The 15,977-nt window shown below is 41.9% G+C and overlaps 1 protein-coding gene across 13 annotated transcripts in view; it reads left to right on the top strand.

Annotated features, from left to right (window-relative positions):
* Positions 1–15,977, top strand: part of LOC120739856 (ryanodine receptor 3-like) — a 104,973-nt gene that overhangs the window by 13,506 nt on the left and 75,490 nt on the right. For all 13 annotated transcript variants that reach the window (XM_040041796.1, XM_040041791.1, XM_040041799.1 and 10 more), the window contains exons 2-3: positions 8,086–8,205; positions 11,828–11,932. In XM_040041796.1, the coding sequence (XP_039897730.1) occupies positions 8,086–8,205; positions 11,828–11,932 (225 nt within the window). The remainder of the gene's footprint in view (positions 1–8,085; positions 8,206–11,827; positions 11,933–15,977) is intronic.

The following is a 15,977-nucleotide window of genomic DNA, read 5'->3' as shown; positions in this document are numbered from 1 at the left end:
CTCCCTGGCTGGTTGCAAGGGGTTGCTGTAGGTTGTTGGTAGTCAATATGAAATCGATTGCCAAAGCCCCATTCATGGAGGCTTAGAGACTGGCGGGTGCCCACCTGGTATCCAACAGTTGGTAGGGAAAAATATTTATTTTGCATCTGGTTGGCGAGTTGTTGCTGGAGGCTGCTGGCAGTCACTAATGTGAAACTGGTCACCCAAATATGCTGGTTGCAGTGGTAAGGCACAAGTTTCACATTGAGAGTGAATTTTCTCTATTTCTGAATTGATTTCTGGGTTAACTGCAGCTCAGAAAGCTAATGGCAGTTGTCTTCAGACAAGTCTGAGTTCATGTAAATTAAGGGCAATCACGTCAATCTGCTACTAAACAACGCAGTCACGAGGAGGTTCTTTGCAACTGATTTCACTCAGGCTAGCAACCACTCACCAGCCAGTTGTGAAAATATACATTTTCCTTAGTAACTGAAGGTTGCCAGTGGGTCGCTGACTGGTGTCTAGGCCTGTGTCACTGACAGCTTAACTGATCCCATGTTGCAGAATGAGTCCAGGATGCAGCTGCACGCCGATTGTTCCAGGATCTGGTCAGTGACACAGTCCAAGAACATGCTGTAAGGCTTTTATCCTCAGCACAGCCTTAAAAGAAGGCTAAAATTTTAACAGATGTCAAGATTAATTTATGGCGTCACCCTGATTTCTGGGATTTTAATGATGTGTGGACGAGAGGACTTGATACTCTCTGTAGCTCTGTTTGCCTTCTGTCTATCTCTCACTCTCTCATTCGGTCTGTGCACTCGGGGCAGCATGTTCAGCAGTTTGCTTCAAGATGAGCATTAACACTCCCCTTTACAGAGTAACACTGAGTCATGAGAACAAAGCTTCACTCTTCTTGTCCAAAGTGTTTCTCTCTTTCGCTTTCCATTTCGACTGGTGTCACACCACAGTGCGAGAGCACTAAGCTGCAAGTCTGTGAATCACCCCGACAGCAGAGAGCTTTAATCTCCACCAGACTGTTCTGGAACAAACATTTTTGGCCCACAGTGCTTCCTCTGATACTGGGGGTCCATTACAGGAAAGGATTTTACAAGTCTTGCAGTTATAGTCATGCAGATACGCTCAGTGCGTTCGCATTGTATTATTGTAAGCTGTAGCATAACTACAGTTATTTTCTTTTTTTGTGATGCATATATATCCAATTTATAATAATGTGTGTAAGAACTACATGTTTGGATTCTGATTGGATGCAGCTGCCCATGTAGATAGTTCAGATATGATTATTGATGATGAGTTTTACATAAATGACACAATCAGTACCAGCTTCAAAGCTTTATTTTCTGATTATTCACTGGTATATGTTGCCTCTCTCACATATATACTGCAGTCATTCCCTCTCTTTTTACTGCCTACAAATAGGCTGGGATACACCGGGACTTTTTCTACCTGCACAGTGTGTTTCTGGGTGTAATACAAGAATCCAAGGCAGGAGAGTGTCCTTGTAGGGGGTACAACCGCTGCCCAGCTGCATTTAGTTCTGCATTGCCTGACCAGCTGTATCAATCTGTCCAGAACAAAGTCTCAGCGTATGAGCCAGCTTCAGTGCGGTGTTGACTGGCAGCAGGCCTCTGGTAATGATGGAGAATTACTACACAGTGTAATATAGGATGATAACATGGGGACAAAAAGCTAAGTGGAGGCAAGCGCAGACCGCTGTTTGGTGTGGTGGTGCGTTTGGAGATGAACGCTCCAGGAGCCAGGATCCGCCTCTCTCCTCTGACCTGTAGTGCTCCACTCTTCAAGCTTCCTCCCAGGGGGCCACTTGGTGCCACCCTCAGATCCATTTGCTGTTGATTCACTAGATTTTTTGGCATATCAAGCTGAAGAAGACAGAACAAATCTAACCTCAAAGAATGAGATAGAAAGTGAAGATCTGCTGCAGCTGCAGGAGTGGAGTCTGGATTTACTTATTTATTTTTATCACCACAAGTCTTTACTTTGATGGGATATACTTAGCAAAGGCAATTTCTTCTTTATAGGAGGTGTAACTGATTTTGCTTTTATGAAGCCATATGAATATTTACACGCTCCTGCATTAGTGCATTTTTTGACTATGTTGGTAATTTTTGCATTTAGCTTCACATTTTAGCTTATTTAGCTTATAACTCTGAAAATAATGCAGTTAATTAGAATCCATGTAGCCTGGTCTCACGTCAAGGAATCATAGAAATAAAAACTTGTGGTTTTAAACAGGAGACACAGTAGTGATGACGCTGCTTTTCGTGCAGGTTTTGTGTTGTACCTGTGCGTCTTACTTTCGCAGAAGCATGTAGGTTTTGGAATTGAGGTAGAATGCATTCAGTACACATTCAATAAGAGGAGGAATCATGATGTCATAAGCATAATGCAAGCAGTAGTAATACGAGGCTCATGGGAGCAAAGCATGAAATACTGGAGCAATTCAGTTGCCATTGCACCCAGGCTCACAGTGCCGCCCGCTAAACAGCACCGGGAGCTTTTTGCTCGCTTGCTCCAGTTTGTTATTGCGACTCGAGCTTTATAGTAGCTCATGTAGCACCTTCAGGATGTATGAGTGAGTGCATTGCCAGAGCACTGCAGCCGCGTGTGGTGTATGATAAGGCAGTGAGAGGCTTTTCGGTGAGCTGAGGCATGCACTGTACTGCAATACCTGCTGAAGTACCTAAGGCATTTCTTCAAACCAAAGGCTTATACGCTCCTCTTGAGAGTCTTTAGATTCAGATTGCTACTTATTCCAGTACCTAGGAGAGAGCCTTCCAAATAACATAAAGTTACACCCCGAATAAACCCTGGACTTCTCAGATTTGTTATTTGAAGGCAGAAGACCGGACGAGAGAACAAGAGATGCTCTTCACATAACTGCACATTTATAATGCCAGAACTAATTTTTTCCCTACAAGCCATAAGAATGCATTACCTTCCTTTTGAGCTCAGTAATCACTCCTAGCCATCATAGGAGCCCTGTTGTTAGAGAATAAGTGTGGTGCATGTCACCAACACTGTAGCCTGATTTCATATAGTGTTCAAACCCGTGATTGGCTTACAGTAACATGACTATGCCTGCCTGTCTCCATGCAAACACCAATATTATGATTATCCTGAGTATAAGACGGGTGTGATTGGCTCAAAAGAGGGAGGGAAAAAAAGCCGCTGTCAGAGTCTGCTCATTGATATGCTATAGCATTACTCACACGATTTCTCCGGAACAAGGTAGATCTTTGTGCTATTGTTGTAGCGCACGCACAGATATACACAGTGGAGATGACAAACGCATGTGTTTGCACAGCACGAAGGAATACGAATGAGGCAGCGTGAGCGAGGGAGTATTAGGATTGAGTCAAATTCAATCCCAAGGTGCCCTTGAAGGCTCAGCTCGCTCTCCTCATATTTGTTTTAAAACAGTTTAATAATCTATGTTTTCTTTAACACAGTCAATAAGTAGCTGAAGTCCTGCCTTCTTGCTGGGTGCATTGGTTTCAGGGTGGAAAAATATTGGTGTCAAAGTCACTTTGCTTAAATCATTACCTCTTCTGATAAATGATGCCATGATGACTGCTTAGCTCGCTGGGGTGGGGAAATTAATTCTTTTCTTGGTTTTAGTAGTCTGCTTCAAAGGAAAATTTATATCACAATGTTTGGGAAGCTTTGAGAAAGATACGTAGATATCTTTGTGTTTGTCTCGAGGGCTGTATGCCAGTATCCTTCAACTTTAAGTACAACATCATCTATTATATATTTAAACCAATTTCATTGTGCCAGTGTTGAATGTCTAACAATATAGCTGTAAAATGAACTCTCATGTCATCCTTTTAAACCTTTCCTGTAGTAATAGAGAGACTTTTGCATATAGACAACCAGGTTCAAATATTTTAAGAGTTTAAGAGTAACAAGAGTACCTTCCATTCTTACAACCTGACTGACATCACTTAGTGCTTCTCTTTATGAATCCTGTGTAGAAGTCAGGGGCAAGAGGAGAAGAATAAAAAAACAAGGGGTTTGTGACACAGAGAAAGAGAGAAGGGGAGAGATACCCCACATTACTTCAGTGCAGGGGTGAGACAAGGGAAAAGGGCCAGCTGTGGGCTAGACTGAAGCAGAGACGTGAGAGTTGCCTTCTCTGATTAAATGCCTGGATCGATACTATCCTTATGTGGCTCAAATCAGCCCTGCTCTTGGTCCCTTAACAAGGAGACTGATTGCATGTTCTAACCCAGCTCAGAGCCGCTTTGCCATAAGGGCTATTCATTTCAGTCTGTATCTGAGTCGAATACATTTTAATATCGATCTGAGATGGTTAGCATTATGCAAAGTGTTTCCCATAACAATCCCATGTTCATCGTGGCATTGATCATTGACCAACGTAACCTGGATTATAATTCTCCCCAGTATCGAACAACCCCGCCAAGATTTATTAGTTCCTACAGTCAGCGTTAGTTTAAACATATAATCTCCCCACTGTGCAAACAGTACACTGTTTGTGTACTGACAGCATGCAGTGACATAACTATACTCAAGCGGTTTGAACTACCGGCCTTCATCAGCAGCTTCATCAGTTTCCTGTGAACTCAATGAGAAAGCCCCATCTGTTTTGAAAAGCTAGAGTATGACACACAGATGAAAGCTCTATAAAATTTGTGAGGGGAAAAAAGTGTCAGAAGCTCTTTCTAAAGTAGTTCTCCACAGATGTCAAGCTCAAGTGCAACCGCTTAGTTTATTTGCTGTGGGGTTTTTTATAGATCACATAAGCTGTTGCACAAACTTCTGGATTTCTGTGCTCAAGGTGGTTAAATAGATTTGTTGTGCTGCACCCCTCTAGTATCTTACACACTGAGTGGTCAGCAAGACTAAAAAAAGTCATACATATATAAAAACTAATCAGGCATAACATTATGGCCACCTGCAGAGTAAGATCCACATAGATGACAGGATCCAAGGTTTGCCCAAAACATCACATTCCCTCTTCTGGCTTGCCTTCTTCCTACAATGCATCCTGGTGCCAGACGAGCGATGCACCCAGCCAGGCATGCGATTCTTCAGACCAGTCCACCCTATCAATGCTTAATCACTATTCCTTCCTTGAACAACTTATGATAGATACTGACCACTGCAAACCGGGGACACCCCACCAGAGCTGCAGTTTTGCAGGTGCTCTGACCCAGTCGTCAAGGCATCACAATTTGGTCCCAGTCAAACTCACTCAAATCCATACACTTGCCCATTTTCCCTGCTTCTAACACATCAACTTCAAGGACAAAAGGTTCACTTGCTCCCTAATATATCTCTCTCACTAACAGGTGCCATGATGAAGAGCTAATCACTTTGCCTGTCAGTACATGTAATGTTACGCCTGACTGGTGTTTTAGTCCATTTCATTAAGCCAGAAATGTCCGAACTTGTCTCTTCGTAGCTCCGTACGATGCTCGTCCAAATAAATAAAAAGTCAATATTGAAGGTTTCATTTTTACTGGTATCGCATCGTAATTAATGCTGCATGCTAGCATTGTGCTAGTAGTGCTAAAGCACGTTTTCACACTTCCAGTTAAATTCCAGTATACTGCTTCCATTGATAATGATAGTGCCATTAATAATGTTGTTAATAATGTTAATTGTCATTCCCAACTGTTAAATTTCATACCCACATTTAACCTTAACCTAATTTAATGCGAAGCTACAAGGCTGTTTGTAAGGGGAGGAAGACATCCGCAAACCACATAAGCTTTGCTGCTGTTGGTAGCCATCAGATTACACATAATAGTGGTAATATCATTAAGGACACCCACACACCCACAAACACAAATGCACGCACACATTGCTTTTTCTTTTTTTCACTAAAAGGAAAATATCTACACCGACAGAAGCACACACGAGCAACTCGAAAATGAATGTGTAACGCGTGCGTTGCAAAGGGGCCTCGAGGCTTGTCATATTGATTTCCATGCAGTGCTTTCTACGCACACAAACACGGACTTGCACCCGGTGACGTGCAGATGCTAGTCCTCTTTATCTCTCGCTGCTGTGCATTGTGCTGCACTGTAATGGAGTGCTTTACTGTTACTACTACTACTACTGCTGCACTCTGCTCTCAGCACAATCCCTCTCACATTAAATAATGCAGCTGGCAATTGTGCAGCAGCTTCCAACCCTCCCCATCCCATAGCAGCCAATATCAGCAAATTTCTGCTTGCTCTGCTGTCGTGAAGAGTAACTATGCCCAATTCAGCGTTTACAGGGCCAACACTATAAACACCATAAGCCCATTTACACAGCAGTGGCATTGGATGTTTGTTTTTCGGCTCTTGTGCTCCCAAAAGAATTTATGTTTTTGGTGACGTCTGTCGTCATCAACTGCATTTGCCTTTACTCGCATAACACACAAAAACAATGAGCCAGCTTTTGTAGATGCGATTAATTTAAATCATGAAATGAGTCTTATTTATTATGGCTTTATTTTCATCCTACTATAAATATGTAAAATCTCTTGTTTTCCTGCGAATTTCTCCTGCACAGTCATGCAGCTACATCTTAGTTCCCTGAAGGTTTTCATCTATGCCAGATATTATGATGTCATCATGATGCCTAGCAACCACCAACCAATTGGCTTAAATGACACCTTATAAAAGCATTGTATAATTTTCCTTTCACAATTACAGCAATTTAATCTAATTTTTAACCATAAAACTTTCATTATGGACGATTGATTACAATATGTTGCCTAGCAACCACCCACGGACGATCTAAAATGAGCCATTTGTGGCCTTTATGTATCTACAGCACCTTACAATAGCATTGTAGTCTTTTAATTTTATCTAATTTATATCCACAAAACTTTCATTTTGCACACACACACACACACACACACTGTTTAAATATACAGTATCTGCACACAGTCTTAAACATATTTACTAATGCAACATCAAAGCGGTGCACTACCTCGCTTTTATAAATGCATTCACTTGTTTCAGCCATTATTTCTGTTTATAGGGTGAAATGCTCCAGCAAATAGCCTTAACCTCATTTGCACCATATAAACAGCGTAAATAGCCTAAAGAAGATTGGGTTGACTCAAAGGGATCAGCCATGGATAATTTGGAAAAAAGGTCTAAGAACGTCCAATTTTATCTTTGAATGCAACATAGTTTACTTATCTTTTAACAGAAAGTTTAATAATTCACCTGACATTCATTCTAGATGCAAGGACATTTTATTCCATCCATTTTTATATGAGGAAAACAAAAAATAATGAACATTTTTGTAAATCCCCGCGTTAGGCAGCTGGCAGATTTGAACCCAATGTGATGTTAAAAATGACAGACGCCATAATAACAGAACAATCATTGCTATGGCAGTGCACGAGTTATGCAAAGAAAGAGCACGGCATTAGTTCTGTGACAGTAACCACCGTGTGGCCATTCAAACAACAATAAACCAACGATAAATGGACCGGTCCTTATATAACGTTTGTCTACTCAAGCGCTCATTAATGGCTCATTCACCCATACAAGCACTTTTTTCTACATCTAAGTGCTTTCCATCTAACATTCACACTCCATTGAGCACAACCTGGGGTTGAGTATCTTACCCAAGGATACTTTGGCACGTACACCGAAGCAGCCAGGGATCGAACCACCAACCTTCTGATTAGTAAATAACCTGCTCTACTGTCTGAACTACAGCTGCAAATCTGAAAAAGTCATTATAGACCTTTGAATATTGGTTAATTGTCAAAAGATGATCATCACTGTAACTTAAGCAAAGCTTCAAAGGTTTAAGGTTAGGCTCGCTTTTGCTTGCACTTCTAGTTTGCTTCTCTTATTCTGATGAACAGCTGTATGAACTAAACCGTGGTTGGTGTCGAGGTTCAGGGGAGAAGAAGGAGCACTTCTCAGGCCATGGTGGTTTGAGAGTTTCCTCCGATCAATGCACAAGGATGGGCATGTGTGTGGATGAACTGGGTTTCTCCCAGGATGACACACACACACATGCACACACACTGACAGCGTCTATGCTTGCATGCGCAGACACAAACTGAAGTCTGTTTTGTTTTGACAGGATGATGAAGTGGTGCTCCAGTGTGTGGCTTGCATCCAGAAGGAGAATCGCAAGTTCTGCTTGGCTGCCGAGGGGCTCGGCAATCGACTGTGTTACCTGGAGCCCACATCTGAGGCAAAGGTAGGCAACACTGGCTCTACTGTTGCACCGTTTTATTCTCTCAGATTTGAACTGGCAGCACAACAATGCATGTCATCAGTGTGAGATGTTTCTATATCTTTATGTTCACACACTTGTGTGTGTTAAGATGCAAATAAAAAAAATGGACCAATGTGACATGAAGCAGTTTTCAGAAGCGTGTACCGGATGAAAGGAAGCGTTCATCTATAAAAAAACCTCCATGGAAACCAAACATCCGCTTAGTCCGTTCGTGTTTGGGTTGAGCAAACCGTCAGAGAAGCCAAGCAGACACGCACAGAAAAAAACAGCAGCACAGCAGCTCACATCCACCGCAGTCTCCTTGATGAGCTCGTCGCATCTCCGCAGGTCCCCCCGTCAGATGATAATTCCCTGAAATTACGCCCCTGGACGTGACTGATGGATTGTTTCATAAGCTGCACTGTTGTTAGCTGTAATTGCCCGCTGCTTTACTGTAGCAGAGCAGCCTGTTTGCAGTTTGTTTGAATGAGTGTAAAGTTTTAATGAGTTAAATGCAATTTCTTTTGCTTTGCTGTCAGTGGGGGTGCCATCATAATGCCTTTTTGTGTAATTAATCCATATGGCACACATTCTCTTCTTTTTTTTTCTTTTAAGTGATCCCCCTGTTAAGCGATTATTTATAAAGATTGATCGGCTGGAGGGATGTGTATTCTTTCTCGCCTTTTCATGGCTGCCGATGCTTTGCTGCTAATCTGGCATTGATGTTTCCCTGTAGCTACAGTTGACGGGCCTTAGGCTTCATCTGGATTGATTGTCTCTTAATAATAATCCATTAATATTGACTAATTTCACTCAAGACACTATGTGCATGTGCAGCGTGGGTGACCATGTAAGAAACGCGGAAATACTTTTCAGAGAAAGAAGGGAAAAGAGTTGTTTTTTACAAAATACTGACATTTATAGTATATCTGTGTTTCAAGGGGAAGGTTAGGCCTTTACTCTATTTTGGATGGTAATTATACCTGACAGGTGTGATGGATGTTCTCCGTATCAGGCACTTTGTCTTCATTCCCTGTAGTTTTTTTATGAAAAGGCATCACCCCACCTTTGGGATCAGCGACATAGCTGTGAAAAAAGCCCAAGATGTCCATTTAGAGGTGGATGACTGAATAGGAAGCTTCGTTTCCTCGGTGAACTAGTCTAGTAATGGGGGACAGAACCAAAATGATGCAACGAGGCTGATTTAAAGCGTGCACGTTGTAAGTGGCAACATCAATCAGCTCGTGAGAAGCCGTTGGTCTGATATACGACCAGCAGCTTTCACTTGTCAGAGATTCAATATTATGGAGTTGTGCCCGCATACCATTATAGCTTTGATGCTTGTCTTTGTTGTTTGGAACCAGCTCATTTTTCTAAATTCCTTTTCATTACCAGCCAAAAGCTTTAGCGCCGCCCCCAATTAAACTAAAGAACGATGGAAGCGGATGAAGCCACATCCTCGGGACAATCAGCTTTAACCCTGTTTGACCTTTCTGTCTGGAGACAGAAATAAAGACGCGATCGATCCTCGCCCACGATCGCAAAACACTTGCTCTCTCATCACACAATTGGTCAGCCAAGCTGCCTTAAAACTATCTCCTTGACGGGGCTTTATAGTCGCCATCCCCTCCAGGTCACTTTGATTTTTATTTCCCCTGTGTCTCGAGGCTGTCCCTCCCCACCTCCTGTTTTAGTCCAGGCGAGGGCAAAGGTCCACGTGTTGTGACCTAGAGAGGTTTGAGGAGGGCTGGACGGCTTCTCAACAGATAGGAAAGACGTTTCACCAGCCCAGACTTCGTGTCATAACTTTACACTGCACACAGAATCAGAGACTTTTCTTTTAAAGCTTTTAAAGTGAAATGAAAGAATGAAGATATAAGTGTATTTTTTATTTACATTTTCACATAATTTATTAGTCAGTACTATTGAGATCTATCGATCATGTGAAACTAGCCAAGAGACATTCGTCTAAGCTTGTATTTAAACAGGAAGTCAAAATCTTGTGATTAAAACGCTGTTTTGCGAGTGTTGTGTGCTGAAAGAAGCTCCGACAGACCCAGAACCCACGACTTGGGATTTCACAAGAGATTTTGTTGCAGATCAGTCATTGTAAAGTTGTCTATAAAGTTCATATAAACTACTGTAAAGGCTGATGGAAACTGCAGTTTCTGAGTTAGCTGCCAGTTCACTGTGGGCTCATCACCACAAACCTTTCACACGCAAGAAGTAATCTGCGCCTTTAGTTAAGATAGAGATACAAACTATATCCCTTTACCTTTAATGAGCATGTCATCAAGTATCGAGCTATGCACTTTCTCAATCTGGTTCTTTCAGTGCATTTGTGTGTGTGGTTCTTTTTCCTTCTGGAAAGCAAGTGAGTTTTTAAGACTCTTCGAATTAAACTAAATTCTCACCATCTCTCGACAAGTAGCAAATCAGTGATGTCTAAATTCAGCAAGCGTGTCAGTGGAAGTGTATCCGTAAAAACTATTTTTGAATTCCAACACGCTGGCTCGTGTTTCTAGAAAAAGTCACCGCTGTTTTTCCCCCTGACTTGCCTGGAGCCTTTCTAGTCAACACAGTAGTGGCCATTGTTAAGATTCAGTTTGCCTTCTGAGTACTTTAGCATAACACTGGGTTGTGGGAAGTTTTTCAATGAGGTTAGATTTACCTGTGTGAACAAACCACTTTGGGACCAGTTGAGATACTCGGGAAGGAGGCCAGAGAGGGTGCTTTTGGGTTGGTGTCATTTATCTCGTGTTTATGCCCTGCAATATCTCCATCGGCGCTTTCCGTGTCCTTTCTCTGAATCGTCTGTCTTTTCCAGTACTGCCCTGGTTCAGCGATTTGGCATCTTCCCTATTTTTTTAATGGTGCTCTTTCCGAGACCTGGCTTATCTGAGCGCAGACTGACCCGAAAGCGCTTAATCTGAATTTAAAGTACCTTTTAATGAATATCGCCCACTCAATTAAGACGAACTCGGTTCAAGTGGGGGTAAAAATGCAGCAGTCAGCAGAGATTTTATGAGTGGGCATCTAATCAGAGTATCCCTGAAGATTCAGGGAGCTGTTTTCCTTTTTTTCCGGGCTGTTTGAAGATGTTTTGCTTATGGAGCAAATTCCTGAAGCACTAAATCAGAATCAGTTTTGATGGACAGCAGAATAACTGCAGTGGTGATCTTTTCATTATTAGCACTTTGGTGAAGGCTGAGTCACTGTAGATGGGATCTTTTGGAGCACGGTGGAGAACACGCTGTACTGAAGAGTGCTTAGTTTGATCTTTTTTCTTTGCTGTCATTTACTAAACATGAATTAATAGTTTGATATTTTTAAAAAATGCATGCGAGAACATATCCACAAATTTGAATTATTGATTTTTTTCCCCATCATTGAGCCTTTCTAAAATACTACCTACCAGTAAAGATGATATATCCTGCACAGAACCCGTTATTTTGCATTTTTATTTACTAATAAAATATAAATATAATGTCTATTTTTTCAAAAGAAAAAAAAATGCTAAAAATGTTCATAAAATGTTGCCTAGAAAAATGAGATATTTCATCTGTGACTGTTTTTAACCAGAGATGCTTTTATTTGGTTACAGTACGTTCCCCCAGACCTTTGCATCTGCACCTTTGTGCTGGAACAGTCCCTGTCAGTGCGAGCCCTGCAGGAGATGCTGGCTAAGAGCGGACAGAACAGCGAAGGGGTGAGTGAAGATAGACACAAAAGCTCTTTGATTCTTCATAAACCATCCCCGAGTCATTTAATGTATGTCTCACTGTGCTCTGATATCCAGAGGAGGCAGCTGTAACAAATGCAGTCAGCTAAGTTGAATTTTCTTAACTGTTAATGGGCAAAATAGGCCCGTTTCAGTAGCCTGGGGACCCTGGCTGCAAAGAGGTCTGGGCACCCATGATACTGATGAGGATGTATCCATTGAATGTTGGGAAATTACTGCAGGTTTCATGCGTTATGTTTACCTTCGCCCATTTGATTAACACTTAAGAAAACAACGTGATTTTCTTTTGTACAATAGCAATTAAAAGCCTACATGCAAAATCAGTCGACAGTAGATTTGGATTGTATTTACAGCGTTGTACAAAAGTCTCGAGCTGCTCCTAGTTTCTGTATATTTTGCTTCCAAGCGAGATTTTTTTGTAATTTTCATTTCTGTTTGCCAAATCCCAGCTGTCAAGTAGCCATTACGAAAAGGGCGGATTAGGGGAAAAGGCTTAAGTTGTATTGGATAGAACAGCGATGAATAGCGAATCAGTGATGAATCTATATTTTAAACTTTTGATTCAAATTTTCTTCATTACATACGGAAGAGGAGGTTAGTAGAGAGGAGCAACACAGAGTGTATACGACCAACATGGCGGAGGCTCTGGCATGATACGAGGCTGCATTTCAGCTGGTGGTGTGGTCAAAATTGATAGAATTATGAATGCAGCAAAGGAGTATCAGATTTGATCCACTGTGCAGCACCATGTTGAAAACATCTGATTGGCAATGGCTTCATTCTCCAGCATGACAGCGATCCCAAGCAGACTGCCAAAGCAGGAAAAGGATAACTGGATAGAAAAACAGACAGTGTAACACTCTCAGTCATGGACTGGCTTCCCCAGAGCTGGGACCTCAACATTACTGAGGCAGTGTGGGATCATGTTGACAGAAAACAAAACAAAAGGCAGCCAACATCCAAAAAAGAGCTTGAATTTCATTCAAGAAGCATGAACAATTCCTGAAGACTACTTAAAGAAATGACAGAGAGAAGAAAAAAGGTGGTCATATTAAGTATTGACTTTCAAGTTTAAAAATAGAGTTGTACAAATTCTATTTTTGCCATATATATTCTGTATTTCCTTAAATATTTGCACGTTTCAATAAATCAGAGCACCTAGTTCCTGTTTACCTAGCGAAACATAAAGAAATGAAGGGCTGCTAAAGACTTTTGCGCAGTCCTGTACCCACATAGTGAAAGTAAAGAGGATCGTGTAGTAGGGAGAACTGAACACGTTTCAAATTTTTCAGTAATCTGCACTCATTCGTCAACCTTTCCTGTGCTGCAAGTGTGTTTCCTGCTCTTTTACATTTCTATGATATATAATTCTACCATCTTTATCTTCTATTTTCTGTGTATAATCCATCTTTCACGTGATAGACACGCAGCCTGGATCAGTGGGTATGTTCACTGCTCATGCCATTCCCCTCTCATCCCTTTGCACACTGCAGTGCATCATTTGCTCTTCTTTTCTACCCTCATTGATCTCTGGTTTGACTTTTACGACACGTCACCTGTGAAATTGTCTTTAGAAGTCATAGTTTATTACACACCTAAATAATTTTCTTTGAAACGATGGTACAACTGGTTTCTTCAATCTAGTATTTCCGTCTGATTGAAACCCAATCGGTACAAAGTACCTGATTGGGTTTCATATAGACTTCCCAATAAGGTTTTCCATAAAGAATTACTTGTTATATAACTTGATTTTTGCTGGAGAACTAGAGCGTCTCCAATGTTGGATTAGCGTCAGATTAACATTTGTCTTGTCTTCGGGGGATTCAGATGAATGCTCAGTGCAGCATCATTTGTTTTGTGCTACCCTCCGCATAGAATAAGCTCTCATTTGTCACAGCATCTTCTTCTAATCATAGCAGCTGTATGCTGTGAGAGACGCTATAGCATGATGCAAACAGCTGATCTGATACGAACATTTCTGGAAGGAGACTGAAAGCGATCACGATTGATTTAGTCTCATAAGCTCTCTGCATGATTTGGTCCGTTCATCCTTTAATACCATGTGGTTAAGGATGTGAGAATTTCCATAAATCTTTAGTTGTTAAGGCACATATTTAATGGCTTTACTTCAGAGATAAATGGAGATGTCAGGAGTGGATCTTGTCTGTGCAGCAGAATGACACGAGTCAAGACCATTGGTTCCACTGCTGCTATGGGCGGTGTTAGCAGGAAATTGCGAGCCGCGGCGGAGAAAAAGGGAGCTCCAAAATATTAAACGCTAGATCAAAGCTCAAATGAACATGGCTGACCATCCTTCTTGCATCAGCACCTTTAAAAGGCTTAAAATAACACTGGAGTTAGCTTGCCTCTCTCTCTTCTCCTTTTGGGAAAGGAATTATGCACCGATTTACATTTCAGTCTGGCATCAAAACATCGTCTCCTTATCGCTAATTTGTTTGGCCTTCTGTTCGTCCCTCATCTCTGTAGAAGGCAAACTTGTTTCCACATAGCCAATCAAATTCGTTTTGTCAGCCACACTGACTCACTATCAGCCAGATGACAGTTTGAGCCATAGATTTTAAACAACCAAATTTAGCTGCTCAAGTCTCATTTGTATCTAGCTGGCAAACATAAACACACATCTTGTCCTGGGCTCTGTGCTGTGAATCAAGTTCAACATACTCTGAATATTTTTCTGTTATCTGGCTTCACTTGCACCGACACTGGCAGTCAGGCTAAGCAGACACAGGAAGGTGGTAATCAAGTCAATAAGTCAACCCAGGGTTTCCCAGTCGAGCTGTGAGTGCGTTCGCATGAATGGGGTTGCGTTGGCAGCATCTTGCCAATCACACACATGGACAGATCTACTGGCAGAGCAGGCAGCAAGCAACACAGCTACTGCAGACAAAGCAGCAGTGTGTGTGTGTGTGTGTGTGTGTGTGTGTGTGTGTGTGTGTGTGTGTGTGTGTGTGTGTGTGTGTGTGTGTAAGATTGTTGAGTGAAGTGCTTTGGAAACATTTGGTATAAGGTCAACTACAACACAGAAAACGAATCTAAATGTCTTACTGATGCTCATCAGGGAGAGACAATGACTTCAGACTCGATTAAACAAAGAGATGCTCTTACCATCTTCACCCTTCCAGGAATATCTCGCAGGTAATGCTGGAATAGTAGTGACACCATTTTCCGGAGAACTGATTGGTCAGTAGGTGGTGATTTCACACATGCTGATCGCTAATCTCAAGGATATCCTACTATCAGGTTAGATCTGCAGTATAAGTTGCCATGGTGATGCAGTCTGCTAAGAAGTGAACTGCCTTTGTAATACGGAAAACCCAAATCCTGCTTCGTACTACTGGCCTCTGCTCCTCCTCTGCACTCAATGAGAAAGGGGCTCTGCAGGCGTCACTTTGCACCTGCTTTTTATCTGCTCAGCTGTAACATTGAAATACTTCAGTTCAGTTCACACAAATTCAGACCAAACAGAGGAAAACAGGAAGTGAACTCCAAAAAGACACAGGAAATAGCAACATGGGAAAACACAGAAAATGAAAAGGACAACATACAATACCACAAAGAGCAACACAGGACTATTTATACACTAAGGGCTGATTAGGAAACTGAAACAGGTGAAATTCAACTAACATACAAGTGGAGATAGCCAGGATGCCACGACAAAGAAACACAAAAGAACCAAAGCAGGAGCACAAACAGAAACACTACTTCTACTACAAATAATAGACAAGGTGTGAACTGGAGCTCGAGATATCACTCATCCATTCGCTTATCGTTTTTCGGGGTTTCGGCGGGGCTGGAGCCTATCCTAGCTGTCTTAGGACGAGAGACGGGGTAACACCCTGGCCAGGTCGCCGGTCTGTCGCAGGGCTAACACATACACATAGACAGAGACCTATGGCCAATTAACCCACCCCCACTAAGTGCATGTCTTTGGACTGTGGGAGGAAGCCGGAGTACCCACGCAAACACGGGAGAACGTGCAGACTCCACATAG

The sequence above is a fragment of the Simochromis diagramma genome, unplaced genomic scaffold (genome assembly GCF_900408965.1).
Source record: "Simochromis diagramma unplaced genomic scaffold, fSimDia1.1 OVJJ01000304.1, whole genome shotgun sequence".
Lineage (NCBI taxonomy): Eukaryota > Metazoa > Chordata > Actinopteri > Cichliformes > Cichlidae > Simochromis > Simochromis diagramma.
This window is presented reverse-complemented; position numbering and strand designations above follow the sequence as displayed.